This window comes from Garra rufa, chromosome 12, assembly GCF_049309525.1.
Source record: "Garra rufa chromosome 12, GarRuf1.0, whole genome shotgun sequence".
In the NCBI taxonomy this organism is placed as follows: Eukaryota; Metazoa; Chordata; class Actinopteri; order Cypriniformes; family Cyprinidae; genus Garra; species Garra rufa.
Window position 1 is genome coordinate 18,874,427 of NC_133372.1, and position 24,263 is coordinate 18,898,689.

At 37.0% G+C, this 24,263-nt stretch overlaps 1 protein-coding gene across 1 annotated transcript in view; it reads right to left on the bottom strand.

The window, feature by feature from the left end:
• hs2st1b (heparan sulfate 2-O-sulfotransferase 1b) overlaps window positions 1-23,812 on the bottom strand; it is a 117,147-nt gene extending 93,335 nt beyond the window's left edge. The window contains exon 1 of the mRNA XM_073852525.1: window positions 23,406-23,812. Within this exon, the coding sequence (XP_073708626.1) occupies window positions 23,406-23,529 (124 nt within the window). The 5' untranslated portion in view covers window positions 23,530-23,812. The remainder of the gene's footprint in view (window positions 1-23,405) is intronic.
• Window positions 23,813-24,263: the final 451 nt, after the last annotated feature.

Consider the following 24,263-nt stretch of genomic DNA (forward strand, 5'->3'; position numbering starts at 1 on the left):
GTGATTTACGGCTCTGTGTATTAATTGCCGCTCCAGCTGAATGCACGTGATTGAGATTTACTACTAATCAAAGTACCGGCTTCATTGACTAAACGTGCCTCATAAATCGCATTCGATTTATCGTGCAGCCCTATAGTCGAGTGACACAATTTTTATTTAGATCACTAAACTTCAGCTTGTTTGTGCAAAAAAATAAATCCTTGAAACAGAGAAGCTCTGATTCGGGGATTTGAACTATTAACATCTGGTAACCGCACACATGAAAGCTCAAAGTAGAGGAGTGTACAGCAGTCTGTAATTTCTTGTGTACTTTTTTTGACAAAAATAAAGAGATTTTGGTTTTATTTTTTGAATACATTTTAGTCACATATTGTTTTCGTCAATGAAACTGCATATTGATATAGTCATAGTTATTGTTTGTTGACCTTATTGTTGTCTCGTCTTCATCTCATTTTAGTCTTACAAAAAAACTTAATGAAAATTCTTTGTAATAGTTTTTGTTACAGAAGTTAACACTATTACGCAGTCGTGTTGGAAAGGTCATGTGTGACAAAGGCGCAAGTACCGACCCAGTGTTCAAAGTGAATGTGCAAAGAATACCCTTTACAAAAAAGGTAAAACAACAACATAGGATGATTTTGAAGTTTCTTGCCCTACTAGGGATGCTCATATTGACCGTTCAACCGTTAACCGACAGTAAGAATTTTAACCGATTTTTACTATAAGTTAAACGGTTTTAATTTTTTTTAAGTTTGCTGCATGGTGAAAGAAAAAAATAATGTTTACTCACGGGCGCGTGTCGACACGTGCAGTGCGGCTGTTTAGACATATTTTGATGAGTAAGCACCTGCTTTACTCTTAGTTTGTGTAACTGATGTAGTAGCCTAAATGCTGCACGATAGCAATGGCGATGTTGCGTTATCAGAGAGTGAATCCGTGAATAAATGAATTCAAATTCTGAATTAATTATAGTCTTAAAAGTGCGCGCTCCCCTTACAATCACTGGAAAGCTGTCACTCATACATTACTGTAGTTCATGGCAATCTCTCAAAGTTGATAAAAGGTAATAAAATCACATTTACACAGTACAATTAATCTCTTATTTACATCATGTCTACACTTTCTTTGTTTTAATGAGACAGTTCTCAGAGGTGTAGAATTTCAGCAGAACTGAACCGGCACTTTAAGTGGTGAGTGGATCGTAACATAGCTGCCTCTGATTGGCCACTGCGATAATGACATCAACAGAAATGTCTGTGATTGGCTATTGAACGCTGTGAGAACACGTTGATCCACATATGACCAGTGGATCATGGATGAAAAGACCCCAACCGCAAATTGAAATGATTTTTGTGATGTGTTTTTGTCGCGGATCTAAGAGTTAACAGACAGCGTCCCAGTCTATCCGTACAGCATGTCGACATAAGTAAAAACTAGGTACACTGAGGGATAGGCTGGCCTGCTATATATTTTTATGTCCAACGAGAAGAATAAGAACGGTACCGTTCTTCAAAGTGCATAGAAAGATTTCAGTGTGTTTTAGTTTTGTCATCTTAATTAGGTAGTTATTTAATTTATAAATATTTAGTGTAGGCCTGTTTAAATTATTCTTTTTCTTTTCATTCTGATTTTCTCTGTTCTCAGAAGCGCAGCTGATGCGTGATAATTTGAGTATATGAATGCAGTTTTTGTTGTTGCTCTGTATGCTGCTGTTTGCACGTTAAAATAAAACATTTGCTTGTATTTATGTATCATCACAGATAATCGTGCATTCTATTTTTTATTTTAAACAAGTTTATTATTCTAATTGTATCAGTTAAGGTTAATGTTCGGATAATGAGCAGCGGTTGTCGGTCAGGAAAATTAACTGAAATGAGCATCCCTATGCCCTACCCTACCTTTTAACCCTTTCAGTGGTGAGTTTAAAATATTCTAGAATGATTTTTTTTAAGCGACCGTTATTTTAGAACGTTCGTCCTTATTGTTTCCATGGCGACACGTCATGCTTGTCACATGACACAACACAGTCACAATAACACTGTATAACAGATAGAGCGCTTTTATTTCCTTTTTCCTTTTTTATCCAGAATACTCACACACTTGTTTACCATGCCATGAACTATCTAATATTCCGATTCACAAATATGTGTGAATTAGTATGATTCGTCGTTTGAAACCCTATATAAATGATCTGGATCGTGATTTGTAACGTGAGATGGGCTGTTTGTTTGCGCTGCCATTCAGAGAGTCCTGTCAGCCGCATTTACATCATGTACATTCATCTGTTTCTCCCGAAATACATGCAAGTAAGTGGCTGGTGAACTAGAAGAGGGATAGAGTGAACCTTTTAGTTACTTTGCCTATGTGTATGTGATAGAAATAAAACACATCGGCAAATTATATTTGAATAGATTGTTATTTGCTGCTTCCATAGACCTATGTTTGTATTTTACAAACTCTTAATGTCTCGTTTTACTAGTACTTATGTGTATTTAAATGTCTGAAACCTAAAATAAGCGTTATGTGGTTAAACACACTGCATAGTTGTGATTGTATGACAAGTGCAGAGCTCGTCCGTCTCTGGCTCAGCGCCAGCCATCGCGCCAAAGCGCAGTTTGAATTTGTCAGCTGCGTGACGTCACCGAACGCTCTAAATCCCATATTTGGGACCGTACTCCCAGGGGCACAGAAATTAGAATCCCATATGTGGGACCGTACCGCTCAAAGGGTTAAAACCGGAATACACAGACGAAGAACAAACTGCGCGACCTTTCCAACGTGATTACATCCTGTGTGAAGATGCTGTCGCGCATCGCAGAGCTAGTGCAAGACAAGCATTTGTGGTTAAAAAGTATATACTTTTTTTGGTTTTGTTTTGCTAGATAAGACCCTTATTCCTCATCTAGGATCGTAAAGAGCCCTTTGAAGCTGCATTGAAAATGCAATTTGGACCTTCTACCCATTGGCTCCCTTTGAAGTGCACTATATGGAGAAAAACCCTGGAATGTTTTCTTCAGAAACTTTAATTTCTTTTCAACTGAAGAAATAAAGACATGTACATCTCGGATTACATAGGGGCGGGTAAATTATCCACTTTTTATTCTGAAAGTGAACTAGTCCTTTAACAGATGTTCAAATTAAAGGGATCATGTCATGAAAAATTAAATTTACATCATCGCACCACACTGACATTCAGTTGCTTAATGACTGACACTTGTCCACAATTAATGCGAGCATCGTATCTTGTCCAAAGCAAACAGAACCTATTTGACGCATCCAGTTAAAACAGCTAGTTTTTGTCTCTTGAGTTAAAGGGATAGTTCACCCAAAAATGAAAATTTGATGTTTATCTGCTTACCCCCAATGCATCCAAGATGTAGGTTACTTTGTTTCCTCATAAAAACACAAACGAAGATTTTTAACGAAAACCGGTGCAGTCTGCCAGCCTTATCATTGACCTGGATGGGCACCAGACCTTTAAAAGTAAACAAAAACATGCACAGACAAATCCAAATGACACCCCGCGGCTCGTGATGATACATTGATGTCTTAAGACACGAAACGATCGGTTTTTGTGAGAAACTGAACAGTATTTATATCATTTTTTACCTTTGATTCACAGCCACGTCCATCTGTCATGTGCACGAGTGTGGCATCAGTCACGTCAAATGAGCACGCGCTCTAGCGTAGAATACGCAAACGCCGGAAGCGATCTGTCGCATGTATACGACACTCATTGTTTACACAGTGCACAGAGATTGTGGGTATAGCGGCTATTCAAAATGGTAATTACTTGCGCTTATCCTGATTGTTTAAACCGATTTAAAGCTAAAAGATTACGTTAGTTTGCGCAAACTCATCCGGGACTTTTCACTGATTTCCCCTTACGACGTTTGCGTATTCTACGCCAGAGCGCGTGCTAATGTGACGTGACCATGGACGTGACTGATGCACATGACAGATGGACGTGGCTGTGTATCTAAGGTAAAAAATGATATAAATACTGTTCAGTTTCTCACAAAAACCGATCGTTTCGTGTCTTAGGACATCAATGTATCATCACAAGCCATAGGGTGTAATTTGGATTTGTCTGTGCATGTTTTTGTTTACTTTTAAAGGTCTGGTGCCCATCCACTACCATGATAAGGCTGGCAGACTGCACCGGTTTTCGTTAAAAATCTTCGTTTGTGTTTTTCTGAGGAAACAAAGTAACCTACATCTTGGATGCATTGGGGGTAAGCAGATAAACATCAAATTTTCATTTCTGGGTGAACTATCCCTTTAAGAAGGACCCCACTCCAGTGTCAGAAAAAAGTGGATCGTTTATTTTTATTTATCGGGTCGAGGAATTATGTTTGTTCAGAACATCTGACCACATACAGTTTTGTAAATGAGGCACAGTGTAACGTGTGTGTTCACACGGGGAGGCAGCGTCAACGCTTGACGGAATGAAATAGTGAATGAAATTAGACAGGTACGTGATTGGCTGTCGCCTGGCTATTGTATTTGCATAGAGCGATCCTGATTGGCTGACGCTTTCCGTCGGCGGCGCTTCACTGGCGTTGCTCGCGGCAGAAGTTGAAAAATTCTCAACTTCTGCCGCGAGCAACGCCAGTGAAGCGCTGCCGACGGATCCACAATTCTTTTCGCCCACGCTTGACGTCGCCCATTCAAAGTCAATGGGAAGCGTTGACGCTGACGCCCCGTGTGAACACACCGTAATGAGGAGTTTGCAAAGAAAATTTTGTTAAAAAATGAAGCAGTTAACTATATCTGAGAGCAGCAATAAGCAAGCCATAAGCAAATTTCGTAATGCTGTCTGTACATGACGAAAAGGGTCATTAATACTTTTTTTATATTAACAAAATAAAAACCCATAAAATTTTTACCAAGACACATTTGTTGTGGACTGAACAGCCCTTAAAAACTGCAAATTCATTCATCACTTCACAAGCTATGTGCCCATTTAAGTATAATTTACACAAAAAAAATCTCAAAAACAATTTGCAAAAAAGCTTCATTGTTGAAAACAACAAAATTATGACTTCCTGGAAAACTGGCACAAATGAAAATGGAAGGTGCAGCCACTGGCGAAGCAACTGTGGCTCTTTTATTAATGTAATAAATTACTTGTGGTTTAAAGCATGCAAACAAAACGCTCTGATGAACTCCATTTTATGGTAGCGATCGGCAACAGATGCCTTCTGTCTGGAAGCAAAAGCGTTCTGGAGTTTCTAGAAGGTAACAATCAATCATCTGAGTAAATTATCCAGGTCACATGATGCTTTGATGTGCTTCACAGTTTTTGCACACACAAAAAGCTAATAATTATATAAATTGTGTAAATGCTGGTGAAAAGCCCAACATTAGACTTAATCTGCATTTTGGTCTTTCCACTGAGCATTTATATAATATATACAAAAAATATAGGCATTTCAAGTGGATTCAAATGATGAAATAAATAATTGAAGCTTCAAGAATGATCTTTTTGGTCAAGATCTTCTCAGAAACCAGAGTGAAATAAACCTACAAATTATCAGACATCTAAAATCCAAACTGTCAATTTTCCTATTCAGCCCATGTCATGTTTCGAATTTGACAATGTTGGGCCTAAAATCCACCATCCTGAAGTAAATCCAAATTAGAGGTTCAGCATTGCTACTAAAAACCTCCAATTGTTCATTACTACCAGTGTATGGTCCACTTGCTCTCCCCCGACAACAGAAGTGTGATCAGTGGACCGTGAGGCTGCAGACGTGAGAGGCCGGCTGGAGAGGAGGCTGGGGTGATGTGTGGGTAGTGATGGAGAAGTGGATGTTTGCAAGAACATACTCACACATTAGAAAAGCCTCTGGCATGTGGCACCAGGACGGCTGAGCGAGATGAGAATGGAAATGAATGATCTCAGACGAGCGCTATTCTTGGGTCAGCACTGCTGCTATTAATATTCAGCTATTCTCATTTAGCGATATTAAGGGTAATTAATTTCAGCCTTGAAAGAGACTCAGAATTTCCTTATGGGAGCCACTGATAAGTGGATTGCAGCTGTGAAAAGGTTTAAAAGATTGTATTAATGAAACTGTGTGCAGGAGGAAAACATAAGCAGGGCAAGAATGAAAGAGTCCTTAGGTTGCAGGTGAAACCCTTGGTGTTGTGGAGCAGTGGTCTGGTGTGCAATTAATCTAAAAGCAAGACTTCTAAGAAAAGATTAATAGAGAAACACAGGGGGAGGGACAATTAAATACAGGCATACAAAAACACAAAGTGAGTGAATATATTCAGTCCAAGTCATTAGGAAAATAATACCATGAATACAAATACAAAATAGGGCATGATATATTCTATATTTCTTTACATGTATATAATTTTTCAGGGGCTATTTTGGATTTGTAATCATGGTATTATTTAAATGGTTCTAATGCTTATTAAAAATGAGGCAATCAAGTAATACACAAAAAAACTGGATACATGTATATACATATACATAATGCAATGTAAAAAAATAAACATAATAAAATGTTAATTTTGACAGCTAATTTTAATATTTTAGTGAAAAACTAAATCATGTAGTTTCAGTTATGTTTTAGTCATCTGGAATAACTTAGATTTATTCAACTAAAATAAGAAAAAATTAATAAACCTACAGTAGAATCTAAATCTTCTCATCCACGTCAGTCTTTGACGCGTGAATGTGTGTCAAAGACTGACACATAAAAGAAATTGTTGAATAAAGTTGTTATTTTTGTTTTCTTTGCGCACAAATAGTATTCTAGCAGCTTCATAACATTACGGTTGAGCCACTGATGTCACATGGACTATTTTAATGATGTCCTTACTAAGTGTTGTCACAATTCCAAAAATGTTCTTGTAAATATTCCTTAAATGTCATTTTAATAACATTTTTATTAGTAGTAGTAGCACTATCATTACATTGAGTAATATTTCTGTCAAGTTAAACCAAACTTTTATTTTGTTGGGCTGCTGTGAAGACCTTTACATTTCTGTTTGTAGGGACGCACCGAATGTTCGGCAACCAAAATTATACCAGAATGTAAAATGCCGAATATATTATAACGAACAATGATGTGATGCAATCTAATAAAGGCGCACACTAATGCAGCAAACATGTAGGCAGTTGTGGAAGCATTTAAAACGGTCCCAGAAAGACGCAAAAACCATTACAAGCACCGACAGCGAGAGACTGTTTAGTATCGCATCGCATGTCTTCCATGAGAAGAGAAAGGCGTGGTTGTTGCTGGTTACTGTATGATGACTGAAATCTCGAAATTGCCTTACACCATTAGTAAATAAACTACAGAACATTATGTTGTCTAATACACGCATGAATTGTATTTATTCTGACAGCGCTGAACAAGTGCGAGGAAAATCTGCGTGATGAGAATCATTCATAAATCTGCTGCTGTAAGCAAAAAGTAGTACTGAGGGCTTCTTGCGGGTTTCCGCTAAAATAAAAGTCAACATTCATGAATGTTAGTATTGTAATTTTACTGTTGCTCTGTAAAATAAAATAAAAAAGTACCACAAAAATAATAACAATCATTACAACAGCTCTATTAATACATTTATTATAACATTCTCCTTTACTCAGCAAGGCTGCATTTATTTATACATTAAAAACACATGCCTGATTCAAGAAGGGGGTCTTAAAAATGGCCAAAAAATATTATTTTACTAACTTATTAATTTTAAATTAAATTGTGCTTTGTTGGTAGGCTACAATGTCTACTAGAATGTTAAAAATGTTCAGTGTTAAATAAATATTTTTAAACTGTTGTTTTGTAATTGATTTTTTTCTTTGAAAATCAAGACAAAACTGTAAAAAGCAAATATTGGCTATTTAATTTATGCAATGGTGAAAAAAAATTGGCAAAATACATGGGGGGAAAACTGCGTTCAGTAATCAGCCTCCGGCCCAGTGTGTAATTTTGTTCGGCTTCGGTTTTCATTCCGGTGCATCCCTATCTGTTTGTATATGATATTACGATGTTTTTTTTTTTTCCTAAAAGTAATGGTAAAAACCTCATAAACTGACTCTTACATCAGTGCTAGAGATTGTTTATGCATTCATATACTCATATATTGAGGTGACAGAGGCTGAAAATATGCGTTTCAATATGTGTGTACTGTAGTAAAACGAAACCACGCATCTGCGTTATTCATTTATACAAAGACGCACAGAATGTGCAGGATTCATATTTAAATAGGCAAATTCTGTGATTTTCTGCATTATACAGTAAATTCCATTTGTATAATTGGCTTCCACATTTCCGTCCACATTTTCCAATTCACAGTAATCATAGGGCCCTAATAAAAAAATAATTAAAAAAATGTTTTACTCAGGAAATACATTCTTAAAGTTCTGGTAATATTAAAATGCAGAATCATACCATTTTTAAAAGCAGGGTATTGTGATAAAGTTTTTAGTACGAGTATATCATGCAACACTAGTCCTTACTACCTTTCTGGACCTTGAATGTGGCATTTGCAATGCGGTCTATGCATCAAAAATAAATGAAGGTCTTTGGAACGACATGAGGGTGAGTAATTAATTACAGATTTTTCATTTTTTGGGTGAACTATCCCTTTAAAGCACGACTTAATAAAAGATGCATTTGTTTCACTAATAATATTTTGTGCCGTAGTTTTAAAGCACTTTGGAGAACCATATAAATACCATGGTAGACATGGGCCAACCAGTAGAAACTGATACCACCAATACTGATAAAAATTTGACAGCAAGCAGAAACCTGTAGTCTACTCTGCAAACTGTCACAGATGTGCACTTCCAGTGTAGACAGCTCTGTTGTAATGAGAGACATTTAGTTCTGAAGAGCCTTGTGCAAACACATTGTGACTGTAGGTTGTTTACAGTTGCCAAGCAACATGCAATTTGATGCATTATTAAAGATTTCAACACATCTTTTGTTTGTACCCCAAGTTTTATAATGCAAAACATCTGTTTTTGCACATGCCAAAAAAGAAAATGAAAAGAAAATACAAAGAAATAAAATTTCTCATTGTTGTGCTCAAATATGTAAAACCAAATACACTGGAAGAACGATACCCATTCCGAAAAAAAAAAAAAAAAAAAAAGTGGTATGTACCCTTGGAATGGCCCAGACAAGTATTTCCACAGAGCTGCAGTCTTTGTGATAAGACTGAGGGGAAGTCTCTGTGGAACAATAGACTAGAGTTCACAGTAAAATGAGAGGCAGCTGTCAATCATCCAATCCCTTTTTCCCTCTCTAGCCTCAGTAAACACAGCTTTGCCAAGGAGACCCGCAGGTTGAGCAGGGAATCCACTACAGAACAAGAGGCATTCCGCTCTTCGGATAAAGGGGAGGAGCAGAGAGGGAAGCGAGTTGGAAAATCTATTCAGCTGTTCCCACACTGGGCTCTATGGGTTTCCTGCTTTCAGATTTGGTCTCCGAGTGGCTACAACCCACTTCTTTCAAAAAGGATTTCTATTCAGAGAGAGGGGGTTGTGGCCGCCACATCATGGGAGATGGCGAAATACGAAAAAATTTAAAAGTGATTTTTAATTCTACATGTTGCATTTATGCCAAAAATACGAAAATTATTATTCATTCTATGTAATCTACTCTTTCAAGGCCTCAGAAGTGACTGAAAATATTTTAATGCACGTCTGTGACCACTGATCTACAGAGGACACTGAAAGGGTTAGCTCACCCAAAAATTCCATTACTCACCCTCAATTTTGTTCCAAACCCATAGGACTTTTACTCATCTTTGAAATACAAATGAAGATATTTTTAACTAAACCTGAGAGATTTCTGTCCCTTCACTGAGAGTCCGAACTAACAAAGCTTTGATGCGTTAAAAGTACAAAACACACACACACACACACACACACACACACACACACACACACACACACACACACACACACACACACACACACACACACACACACACACACACACGTTGGGTTTACATGTTTTATGGGGACATTCCATAGGCGTAATGTTTTTTATACTGTACAAACCGTACTTTCTATCGCCCTACACCTACCCTACACCTAAACCTAGCCCTCACAGGAGATTGTGCACACTTTTACTTCATCAAAAAAACTCATTGTGCATGATTTATAAGCCTGTTTCCTCATGGGGACCTAAGAAATGTCCCCACAAGGTCAAAATCTACTGGTATTCCTATCCTTGTGGGGACATTTGGTCCCCATAACGTGATGAATACCAGGTACACACACACACACACACACACACACACACACACACACAACAAAAACAATACAGGTTATTGCAGAAGCTGCTCAAAAACACCCCTTGTAAATAAGTCATTCACATTTACTTTTAGTGGATAAATCTGAGACAGATAACACTGCAGATTAAAACCGCAAAAGACTACAGTGCAAAAATTAGCTGTTTTTCCGCATGAACGGCCGGGACCGGTGACCAGCCAATCACTCTGCGGATTCCGAGCCGGTCTGTTTTGACGTCATACTTACGACAGCTGATAATGTATTTATATTGTGCCAGATGAGGCTTGTGCAGCCTAAATGAATATGTGAGAGAAACTCATGCAGAAATAATGCAAAACAAATGAGCACAAGAGCACTCACATGTGCTTCTTCGGTAGAATTATGATTTATGTATGCAACACTGCACGACCAAGATGTTTCCCCGAATTATCAACACGACTGCAATGTGACACTGATTTTAAACAATAGTCGTTCTATATACAAAAAGTTCAAATTAAGTGCTTTAAATTTTGGACACAATATTGACTGTTTTAGCTCAGATTCGCTGACGAAAATACTTTCAATCAAAGCCACAGCAAAACCGTTACGTGTCCCTGACCAACACAGTGGTGTTTCTTTAATAAATGAATCAATGCTTTCAGTAACCCATTTATAAAGACAATTATTTCCCTTATTTCTGAATGAATTAGCCATCTGCCCGAATCTGCTGAATGAAGGACCAAATGACTCACTCATGCAAAGTCATTTTATCATTCAAACATTACCGCCACCTACTGGTTTGTAGGGATGCACCGAAATGAAAATTCATAGACATTATAGCCTACCAACAAAGCACAATTTAACTTTAATTGTGAATTAATAATAATAACTTTAAAATTAATAAGTTAGTAAATAATATTCTTTGACCATTTTAAGACCCCCTTTTTGAATCAGGCATGTGTTTTTAATGTAAAAATAAATGCTGGGCAAAGGAGATTGTTATAATAAATGTATTAATAGAGCTGTTGTAATGATTGTTATCTTTATTTTTGTATTACTTTTTTATTTTACTGAACAACAGTAAAATTGCAATACTAACATTTATGAATGTTGGCTTTTATTTTGTCGGAAACCCTCAAGAAGACCTCAGTACTACTTTTTACTGACATAAGCAGATCATTTAAATATATTGACACAAATAGATAACATGATATAAAAAGAAGCACTTAAGTGTCTTTTGAATGTTTTCTTTCCGCTAGTCTGAAAAAAAAACACTAAAAGTACAATTCATCCATTTTCATTTTGGCATCACAATAAAATCAATTAGTTGCCAATATTCATTATTTTGTTTTCACACTACACCATAGCAAAATATTACATCATGGCTGCCAAATATCACCTGTCACATCGGCCATAACGTCAAAATAATAAATGTATTGGCCAAAACGTACAGCCCTAAAAGAAAGAAAAACTAAACTTGGTTAAGAGAGAAAAGTGCAAAGGAAACTTTCTTCAATGGAAAGTAGGTCATAACGGAAAGCAGAATCAATAACAAACTAAAACCCATTCAGTCTATGTCTCTATAAAATACAAAATGTTATTCCATCATAAACACATTTTTCAGTTTGACAAGTTCTAGATCCACAGACACAGAAAAACAGGGTGAAAAAAGTCTATTAACTTGCAATTCTCTCATACTGACCAATTTCTACATACACTATATTGCCAAAAGTATTGGGACACCCCCTTCTAATGAACAAGGTTTGACTAATTTAGTAATTTCCATGAGTACAAATCTTAATGTTTAAGCATATAATGATATTCTAGGGGATTGTGTGCTTCTAATTTTACACAGCAACAGTTTTGACACGACCCACTTCAATTCTAACATGACAATGCCTTTGTGTATAAGGCAAGGTTAAAAATAATAATTGAATTCAGTCAGTGGGGAAGATCTTGTGTGGAAGTATTAATCTCAGCTGAACACCTCTGGTGTGACTTAAAAATGCAGACTTTGAGCCAAAAACTCATTATCAAACACCAATGACTTGTACATACACTATATGGACAAAAGTATTGGGACACCCCTTGTTTAGAACAGTAAAAGGCACTTCCAAAATTGTGGCAACAAATATAGAAACAATTAATGTATTTATAAATTGGATTTCCATCGCTGTTGCAACCGAGTTGGAAGTGTCAAAAATGACTGTACCCATAATTACAAGTCATTGGTGTTTGTAATGAGATTTTGGCTCAAAGTCTGCATTTAAAGTCACTCCAGAGATGTTCAGCTGGGATTAGGACTTTGCTTTCTGCAGACCAGTCAAGTTCTTCCACACTGACTGAATCAATCATTTCTTTTTGAACCTTAATTAATACACAGAGGCATTATCATGTTAGAATAGAAAAGAGTCCTGTCAAAACTGTTGCTATCAAATTAAAAGAACACAATCCCCTAGAATATTGCTATATGCTTAAACTAGAGATGCACCGATTGCAACTTTTTTGGCCGATTCCAATTTCCGATTATCAGTAAGTGTGACCTGCCGATTACGATTTTTGCCTTTTCCAATTTTTTTTTTTTTTTTTTTTTTTTAGACAAACTGTAATGAAAGCATATACAGAAATATTTTCTTCAATTAAATTTTTTATTTGATAAAAAAATTATTAAACATTACAGGATCTTCTTACAACCTAATAACTTTAACAACAAAATAAAGTGATTTGTGCATTTAAAAAGCTATAAAATGATTTCCTGTAACATGGTGAGTTATACTAACAAAAATCTTTTCCTCAATGTAATTTATTTTACAATAAAAGAAATTAATAAACATTACAGGATCTTCTCACTATTGTAAAGTGTTACCCAATAACTTTAATAACAAAAAGTGCACTGTGTCTAACAGGTAGAAATAACAATGCTAGTACCTAATGCTATTACTTGAGCATTAATGGTAAATTTTTCTTGATAAAGAGAAGCATTCCTGCCTTGTCACCAGTTAATCCAGCGTACTACACTTCGGAACATTCATTCACATATTTGCGCTACGCCACCGCATACAGCGTCTTCACACACAGATGAATTTTACTAGAGGAGTGTGACATAAATGCATCTGTAAATAAATACAATTTAAATTCACATCTCGCACGATTTATTTGACCTTCAAATGGAACATATACACTCGCTTTGAACTATTAGTTTGAAGCGAGCGTATGTGTTCTATTTGAAACTGTGTGTAAACACGCTGTATGCGGTGACGTAGTGCAAATTTGTGAATGAATGTTCCGAAGTGTAGTAAACTTCAACGAATTTCCCCTGCTCAGGGAGTAGGGAGCAATGAACACAGTTCCTTCACGGAGCTCACTCCTATTGAGCTGGTTATCTGAATCGGGTGTGTTAACTAAGAGAGCGATGCAAATAATGTAGAACGGGGGGAGCGATCTACCACATGTCCAGCCAAGCTAAACAAGCGCTCGCGTGTTAGGATTTGTACCCATGGAAATTTCTACAGTAGCCAAACCTGTTCATTACAACGGGGTGTCACAATACTTTTGGCAATATAGTACAGTCGTGGCCAAAAGTTTTGAGAATTACATAAATATTGGAAAATGGAAAAGTTGCTGCTTAAGTTTTTATAATAACAATTTGCATATACTCCAGAATGTTATGAAGAGTGATCAGATGATTTGCATAGTCCTTCTTTGCCATGGAAATTAACTTAATCCCGAAAAAAACTTTCCACTGCATTTCATTGCTGTCATTAAAGGACATGCTGAGATCATTTCAGTAATGGTCTTGTTAACTCAGGTGAGAATGTTGACGAGCACAAGGCTGGAGATCATTATGTCAGGCTGATTGGGTTAGAATGGCAGACTTGACATGTTAAAAGGAGGGTGATGCCTGAAATCATTGTTCTTCCATTGTTAACCATGGTGACATGCAAAGAAACGTGCGCAGCAATCATTGCGTTGCATGAAAATGGCTTCACAGGCAAGGATATTGTGGCTACTAAGATTGCACCTAAATCACCAATTTAGGATCATCAAGAACTTCAAGGAAAGAGGTTCAATTCTTGTTAAGAAGGCTTCAGGGCGTCCAAGAAAGTCCAGCAAGCGCCAGGATCGTCTCCTAAAGAGGATTCAGCTGCGGGATCGGAGTGCCACCAGTGCAGAGCTTGCTCAGGAATGGCAGCAGGCAGGTGTGAGCGCATCTGCACAGTGAGGCCAAGACTTTTGGAAGATGGCCTGGTGTCAAGAAGGGCAGCAAAGAAGCCACTTCTCTCCAAAAAAAAACATCAGGGACAGATTGATCTTCTGCAAAAAAGTATGGCGAATGGACTGCTGAGGACTGGGGCAAAGTCATATTCTCCGATGAAGCCTCTTTCCGACTGTTTGGGGCATCTGGAAAAAGGCTTGTCCAGAGAAGAAAAGGTGAGCGCTACCATTCATGTGTGGGGTTGCTTCTCATCCAAGGGAGTGGGCTCACTCACAATTTTGCCCAAAAACACAGCCATGAATAAAGAATGGTACCAAAACACCCTCCAACAGCAACTTCTTCCAACAATCCAACAACAGTTTGGTGAAGAACAATGCATTTTCCAGCACGATGGAGCACCGTGCCATAAGGCAAAAGTGATAACTAAGTGGCTCTGGGACCAAAACGTTGAAATTTTGGGTCCATGGCCTGGAAACTCCCCAGATCTTAATCCCATTGAGAACTTGTGGTCAATCCTCAAGAGGCGGGTGGACAAACAAAAACCCACTAATTCTGACAAACTCCAAGAAGTGATTATGAAAGAATGGGTTGCTATCAGTCAGGATTTGGCCCAGAAGTCGATTGAGAGCATGCCCAGTCGAATTGCAGAGGTCCTGAAAAAGAAGGGCCAACACTGCAAATACTGACTCTTTGCATAAATGTCATGTAATTGCCGATAAAAGCCTTTGAAACGTATGAAGTGCTTGTAATTATATTTCAGTACATCGCAGAAACAACTGAAACAAAGATCTAAAAGCAGTTTAGCAGCAAACTTTGTGAAAACTAATATTTGTGTCATTCTCAAAACTTTTGGCCACGACTGTATACAGTTAGCAGAAGCTATGAGATTATGGTTCATAAAGTTTTAAATATGGATATTTTTCTTAACACAAATGCATCGTTTTGCTACAGAAGGCCTTCATTAACCTCCTGGAGCCATGTGCAGCAACTTCTATGATGGATGAATGCACTTTTTTGGGCTTCAACAACTTAACCACCATCCCCTGCCTATTATAAAGCTTGAAAGAGCCAGAACATTTTTAATATAACTCACGATTGCATTTGTCTGAAAGAATAAAGTCATTTACACCTAGGATGGCTTGAGGGTTTGTACATTTTTTTGGTGAACTAGCCTTTTAAACAAGCCTTTAATGTTCCTCTTCCTTTGACTACACTTATTGAGAAGTTCATAATTCCAATAAGACTTCATTTTTTTAGAAAATCCACTTAGGTCATGTCAAATCTTTTAAAGCAGCACTTCACCTTTTTGTGTTTGGGTAAAGTGGGTCATTTACCAATATGTTGACTGTAAAGGCAAACTGTGTTCCAAGTGAGGAATACATTTAGAAACTAATGTGACAAAAAGATGTACACCCTCTCACCGGCAGGATCACAGATTCATTATAAGTGATTTCAGGTTCAGGTAGGCACTTACAGAAACGTAATTGCTTGTGTGCAGGTGAACAAAGTGCGGGTAACTTCTCGACCAATTTAGCAGTTCCCATGGCAATGGAGTGCCAGCGGGTTGCAGGATAATCTCTCGGGAATGGAGTTGACCCCTGTATGTATTATATATTTCTTGGAAGATGCCTGTAAGCAATATGTGAAAAGCTGTATATAACAGACTTCCTGTGATACAACACACTTAAACCTTATACATCAAGACTGTTGTATAGAGAATCTGCCATGGTGGGTAATTGGACATCATGAAAAGAGAAATGGAACATTTAAGTACCTAAAAGCCCTTTTACAATGCAAACTGTGAATTGTAAAATCAATCAGCTCATTATATTAATATATTCTAACATTTTACTACATAATTTAGCTTTTCATTTAGAAGCAACTATTGCGTCATTTCTCATAAATCTACATAGAATCACACCTCTTGAATCCAAAGACAAAGGCAATGCAAGCATCTGCACTGTCATCTGTCAAAAATTGCACTGTCATCACTTAGACCTGTTCTGCATCTAGTCAGACAACACAGGGGCCATTTTCAATCCTCCGAGCATGACATGAATACTACGAAAACAGCTGAGAGGTGCTGCCGAGATGACAAACAGAATAAATCACTCCATTTAAAAGTCATCAGAGCAAGGTCTCCAATTTAGAGAGCTCTGCTATCAGCCACTCACCCCTGGGCACATGGACAGCAAGTTTGTCCACCTCAGTCCTGAAAGAAATTCCAGTAGCTGACATGGGGATGAATCACCTGCTAACAAGGACATCCAATCTTTATGCCTGTTAAAAGTTAACTACCATCACAGCAGAAAGAGACATTTTGATAAAATGCCAGCTGTGGTAAGTGAAAAGTACTTTCTATCAGCAATGCAACACTCTATAATTAAAGTGGCCTGATAAACGGAATGAAGAAAATAATTCTTAAAAAGGTCAAGTGAGCATATTCTGCACCACCACTATCACAATTGCTAAAGATAACTGCAAAAGGAAGAAAAACTAACCAATTCTGAAATTCTATATCATAACTGTGCATTTATTAAAGGGATAGTTCGCCCCAAAATAAATATTAAGCCATGATTTACTCACAATAAATCCACTGGAGCGCCACTCTCTCATGAACGCGTGTACGACAAAGTAGAAGCTAGAGATTACAGTTTATAAAGTTTTAAATATGGTTATTTTTCTTACATAAATGTATCAATTCACTTCAGATGGCCTTTATTAACCCGCAGAGCTGTGTGGAATACTTTTTAGAATGGACGGATGGACACATTTTTCTAGACTTTAAAATCTTAAAACATTCACTGGCATTATAAAGCTTGGAAGAGCTAGGACATTTTTTAATATAACTCTGATTGTACTAGTCTGAAATAAGAAGTTGTATCCACCTAGAATGGCTCAAGGTTGAGTAAATTATGAGGCAATTTTCATTTTTGTGTGAACTATCCCTTTAAAGGTGCCATAGAATGTATTGAAACAATATTTTAAATTGTTCTCTGATATAGAAGGTATATGGCATAGGAATGGGCAAAAAATCTCCAGAAATGGTTTTACAAGTCCATTTACAACCCCAGGATTTGTCCCTAGAATGAAATGGTCTGTTATTGCCTTGTTTGGAAGGTTCGTGAATATTAATGATGAGCTCTGCTCTGATTGGCTGTTTCACAGAGCCGCTTATCTCAATAGCTGACACATGGACAAAATATATATTTAATTACGGAGCTCTAGCCACTTTTAATATGCGGTTTGTTGAATCCGCGACATTTCACTCTCACTATTGTGATCGCATGTGCTCTGTGTAACTATATACTGCAGCGACACAAGTACTTACCACACAAGTTTTGATGCTTGTTAGTGATGCTCAGGATCTGTAAATCATTCGCCATCATCAGCGCAGTCATCTCTCCGTTTATGTGGTAAGTGAAATCTTATGTACTGCAATGTAACAGGCTACCGCTAGCAGTAAGCTAACCATGTCCCTTCAGTGGCTGGCCTTATTTTACTGATGTACTGACGTTACTGATGATTGGGCGATGCAAATGTTGGAGGCGTAACTATTAATGATTGCGACTATTGCGTAATAGTCAGTGTTACGTTGGAATTGACCTATTTTTCTCTGGTCTTTTGCAAACACCAGAATTATATAAGGAGGAGGAAATGGTGGTGTTTGAGACTATGAGGTATGTCACGTCCATGTACTGAACTGTTATTATTCAACTATGCTAAGGTAAATACAGTTTTCCATTCTATGGCACCTTTAAAGTAACTCAGCTCATAATAATGTTTGCGAATCTGGTCACACTAGTGTGTTGTTTTGTTTATGAATGCAACCAGTAAAGACAACATTATTTTGCACTTAAAATGTAAAAATAGTGAAATTTTTTAAAATATTTCACATTGCACATTTGACCTTTAAAGCTATAACTGTTAGTTGGCCAGTAAAACATTTATTCACATCAAACTCCTTTCAATTTAAAAATTGGTCTCTCTTTCCATTAACCCTACCTTTCAAAATGTTGGGGTTAGTAAGGTTTTAATACTTTTAATGGAAGTCTGTTATGCTCACCAAGGCTTTATTAGATCAAATGGACAGAAAAAAAGACTTTTCTATAACTTAACTATTCGAACATATTTTCATATTTTAATTTATTCATAAGACGGTCTTCAGTTTAAAATGATCCTTCAGAAATAATTCTAACATTCTGATTTGGTTCTTAAGAAGCAATTCTTATCAAAGTTGAAAACACTTGTGCTGCTTAAAGAGATGGTTCACCCAAAAATATAAACTCTGTCATTAAAGGAGTAGTTCACTTCTAGAACAAAAAATTACAGATAATGTTCTCACCCCCTTGTCATCCAAGATGTCCATGTCTTTCTTCAGTTGTAAAGAAATTATGTTTTTTGAGGAAAACATTTCAGGATTTCTCTCCATATAATGGATATGTATGATGCCCTTGAATTTGAACTTCCAAAATGCAGTTTAAGTGCAGCTCCAAAGAGCTCTAAACAAACCCCGCTAAGGATGAAGGGTCTTGCGAAATCTAGCGAAATTATGGGTTATTTTCTAAAAAAAAATTCCAATGTATATTCTTTTCAACAGCAAGTGCTCATCTTGGTCTAGCTCTGTGACTCCCCATCTCATTTTCTCCTCCAACTTCCAAATCGTCCTACATCGCTGCAGAAGTACGAACCCTTTACCTTTTTTGACATACCTAGACCAAGATGAGCATTTGCGGTAATACAAATTTTTTAGAAAGTAACTGATTGTTTCGCTAGATAAGACCCTTCTTTCTTGGCTGGGATTGTTTAGAGACCTTTGATGATGCATTGAAACTGCTTTTTGGAAGTTCAAACTCAGGGCCACCATACATATCCATTATATAGAGAGAAATCCTGAAATGTTTTCCTTAAAAAACATAACTTCTTTATGACTGAAGAAAGACAGACATAAACATCTTGGATAACAAGTGGGTGAGTACATTATCTGTACATTTTTGTTTTGGAAGTGAACTACTCCTTTCACTACCCACCCTCACATCGTTCCAAACCTAAAATACCTTTGTATCTAGTAACACAACTACCACTTTCAAGGCCCAGAAATGTAGCAATGACATTGTTAAAATAGTCCATGTGACATTAGTACTTCAACCATAATTTTATAAAGCTACGAGAATACTTTCTGTGTGCAAAGAAAACAAACATAATGACTTTTTTCCATGTCAGTTGAACCACCGATATTGGACTATTTTAATGATGTCCTTACCACCTTTCTGAGCCTATGCTTTGGGATTTCATCCAAAATATCTTAATGTGTTCTGAAGATGAACGCAGGTCTCATAGGACAACATGAGGGTGAGTAATTCATGACAGAATCTTCATTTTTGGGTGAACCATCTATGCTATCTACTGTATGCTTTTTTGGAAAGTTCAAAAGAACAGCATTTACTATATAGTAATCTTTCGCAACATTATCATGTCTTTACTGTCAATTTGATCAATTTAATGCAGTCTTGCTGAATAAAAGTATTAATTTCTTTCATTTTTATCTATATTATACAACATGCCTGCTACTCCATGCCTCCAAATGCGTTTCTAACAATCTGGTGAACTATTTGTACAGCATATCAAAGTGATTATGCTCCACATCATTGGCATCAAATTGATTTCAGATACTCCGTCTTTCAGCTCTTTCATCTCTTTGCCGACAGGACAACATTAGATTTTTACGACGTGCAACGTGGGCTCTAAAGCGGAGCTATTCTTGTCACACTGCGCGCAGGCTGCTGCTTATTTCTCTTTGTGAGCTGCACAGCTGGTAGTGGAATGAGAATAAACTGATGTTGTATAATCTATGGCATACGAAAAAAAACCAATAAGAGGCCTGTTGGCAGTGGCTGAACACCAGATTTATAGCTTGACAGTGATGCTTGTAACTTAGTGGAGTGGGAGGCAAAGCTAAGGGTTTTCCATCTTCTAATGAACCATGTCATGTGAGACAACCTAATAAGCATAGTGCAGAGTCTATAAATTCAAAGTCTGCACAGGGCAAATCAGATTTCACTCCTCTGTCAGCCCTGGCATCCAAAGCCTCCACAAACGTCCATCACAGGGTTAGAACGGCACTGTGCTTTCAATTTAATTAACTCTCCACTTCATGGACTTATGATTAATATTTCCTCATCCATAATGCAAAAACTGGGCTCAATGCTAAATATGACAGCATCATTTGCACTGCTAACAGAGAGTGGAATGTTTATTCATTTATTTTAAAGGTGGCACTATATGTAAATGCTTCCTGTTATGCTATTTGCTTTCATGGGATTCCATTAGGCCTATATATTCATGTACTGATTATTTTTAGTGCAAATGATCACACTATTCCATAACAAATGCAAGCATGCAGATGTTTCTATTTAATAAATACATTTCACTTAACTTTCCTTTACATTGATTAAAATATTCACAGTATCTTTCAAAAAGAACAACACTGAGTGCATGTAGAAGGGAATTAGGCTTATGAACGGCATACATTTCTAGGTTGCAGCAGCTGTGTTTTTTCCCCACTTTAAGAAAAGTCACAAATTGCATTTCCCACTCTAACTGTTCAATAATTTCCACAGACCTGTAACTCGAATTCTACCCATCTTTTCAGTGTCAGACTAAATAAATGGACTCATTTCAGCAGTTCCGCTGCTCGAATGTGTGGATGCACCTGGGCTGCAGACAACTGTCATGGGTCATTGGAGGAAGTGTGTGAAAAGACACCAGCTTCATCCAATTCACTAAAAACACCAGCTGCAAGTATATGGCTTACAGATGAATTATTTTTGCACATTTGGGACACAAACAGAAAGTTTTGGATATTAAATGTTCAGACAAAAACAGTGTACGCAAGAAACAATATGCTTTATATTTTAGGCTACAAAGCATGCTTTCCACTGTGTTTTGTAATAGCCAACAGTCACACAAAAAGAATGGCAAATGTGGGTAAACTCAGCTGTTAAACAAACACACATTTGCTTTGCAAAGTTAATGCATGAGGTTGACGGAACTCTTGACTGCATGGTCATGCTGGAAATCATGTAAACTCACTACTGAGCTGTTGCAAAACTCAGTCTGGATTCAGGATCAAATAGAGACATTCTTTAGCTATAACATTCATAAACCCAAGACAAGAAAAGGCAAGACAAAACCTGCAGAAGCACCAATCAGCATTCAGATTTCACTCCAGCTGAAGTCTATTATTTGCCTAATAATCTTGTACCTGCCTTACACAGTAAGCACTTTGACGAGTATAAATGTGTAAGATGATTATAAACAAAAGCAGATTGGTGAGTACAATCGGATCAGTGTAGGAGTTTGATCAAATTAACTAAATAGCCTGCTGAGTGCCGAGTTATCTCTCCATGCAATAGCGTATCTGTGTCAGCCAAAGAACTTTGCTACAGTTTGATGTATAGTAGGGCTGCAAAACGATTAATTGCGATTAATTGCATTTAAAATAAAAGTTTGTGTGTACTGTGTATATTTATTATGTATTCATAAATACACACATATACATGTATATATTAAGGAAAAATGTGTTAAATTTATATAGAAAATAATATTATTCATAAACATTATAAATTATACACAAGTATACAATACAATATACATACTTTTTTTAATATATACATATATGTGGGTGTATTTATATACACATAATAAATAAACACAGTACACACATATAGTATGCAAACAAAATTTTATTTTAAATGCGATTAATCGTGATTAATCGTTTTCCAGCCCTATTATAAAGTTTGTTATATATAGAAAGTTAAAAATTATGTTAGTATACATTTTGAAAAATGTCTTTTGTGAGCAATAACAATGAATTTAGTCTTAAGATGTCAAGCGTCAAACAGAATGCATTCAAAAGTATAGTCATATGAGTCATATCATAATGATGATTATATGAGTGACAGAATTCAATTTAAATCACGATTCACTTAAAATCTATTTATCCACGAAAAGTAGTGATGTCCAACTAATGAACAAACAAATCACTGAGACAGATGTTCCTAAACAACTGGACAGTAGGGTGGCCCAATTCAGAAAATTAATATTTTGAAAAACACCAAATATATTGTCTCTATATGTAATCAACATCTTTTAAAACAATAGATATATGGTTTATCCATTATTTCGATTACGTCATTCAGAGCGCTTCTTGGGATTGTAGTACACAGCCTTGAAGTTTTGTCTTTTTGACATGTTTTGGATTCAAATTAATGCCTCATGGCATATAACTCTTTAACAAAGTCTTTTTTTCTAATGCCTAAGGGGGACAATTATTGAGAAATACACTTTTTAAGTGAACCACGGATGCTTAAAAAGTAAGCAGACACTGTTGCACTCGATTATGATTAAATGAAGGTGAAGATTATAAATAAAATATCAATCTGTCCCAGACAAACCTATCATGCGGCTTTAGAAAACAAAGAATAGCACTAGAGCAATCTGGACTACTTTTATTATACTCCTGCATCCATTTAAGGTTTGACATCTTCACTTACAATTCACTGTCTTGGCACAGCAACATCATTCTTCCAAATCTCTCCTTGTCATGTTTCACAGAAGATACATTGAAGTCAAGTCTGGAGCAACATGATGGGGAATACAGAATCGATTTTTCATTTGTGGGTGAACCGTTACTTAAAATAAGTTGATCCTGCAATGCAAATAGTCTTAATGCACTCTCCTTCCTAATGTCTTATGTGGTGTTGTAAAGAAGACAACAGCAGCAGACCGTCTCAATCCCTAATGAGCTGCCTACCTAAACAGTATTTCTGTACATCATATGCTCGTTTCAATCGATTATATTAAGAATCGAACACGCACGATGTCCAAAAAGGCTTTCTAGGGAAGATAGGCAGCTCAGTGATGTTTGAGACACAACCGCAGTCTTACCCAGCTTTGCCCGAGACTCTTCCAGCTTCTGAATCTGGTTCTCAATGAACAGCATCGCCACTCCAAACGCCATAACAGCCAGCAGCTGGAACTTGGGTGGCATCATGATCCTCAGGAGCCCCATCAAAGTATCGGATGATTATCTACATGTCATGCCGTAAAATGTGAATGAGAAGCTGGGATCAATCCGTTACTGGAGCAGTAATATCGACTCCGGACAGATGATCTCGATTATGCGCAGAGAACACTGTAAAGTTAAGGATGTAGTAACGGAATACATCAGTGCAAGCAAGGGCATTTCAGACGCTCATCTGTTTGCAGAAGGTGGTATTCTGTTAAAACCCGGGACGCTTGACTCTTGGTCTTAGTTGTTGCACATCAGTGCAGCTCCAAACGTCCACTGCTCTCCTGCGTCACTCAACACAGGGATTTTATTCCTCCGCGGACTGAAATGAAGCGAGTGGAACGGGACGGCGCTTAAAGCGCCATCTATCGGGTTGGAGATTGACATGAGCCAAGTCTTTCACATTGCTTGGTGAAAGACTTGGATCATGAATAATAATGAACGTACGTTACTGGCTCTCCTTGGGATTGCCGTAAGTAAACCTAACCTTATTATTATCCATAAGCTAAATAGTGGACCAAGTCTCTTTCTGAATCTTAATGTAAAAAAATGCATTAGACATCTTTTTTTTATTGAGAAATCTTTTGATATTGTATATTCTTTGTTTAATAATATGTGAAAATACTTTGTGTAAACATATAAACCTTCAGTGAGTCTTCCTTTTTTTTTCCTTATTCAAAATAAATAATCTAGTAATTTGGCCTTTTATATAAAGTGGCAAAGCCAAGGGTGTA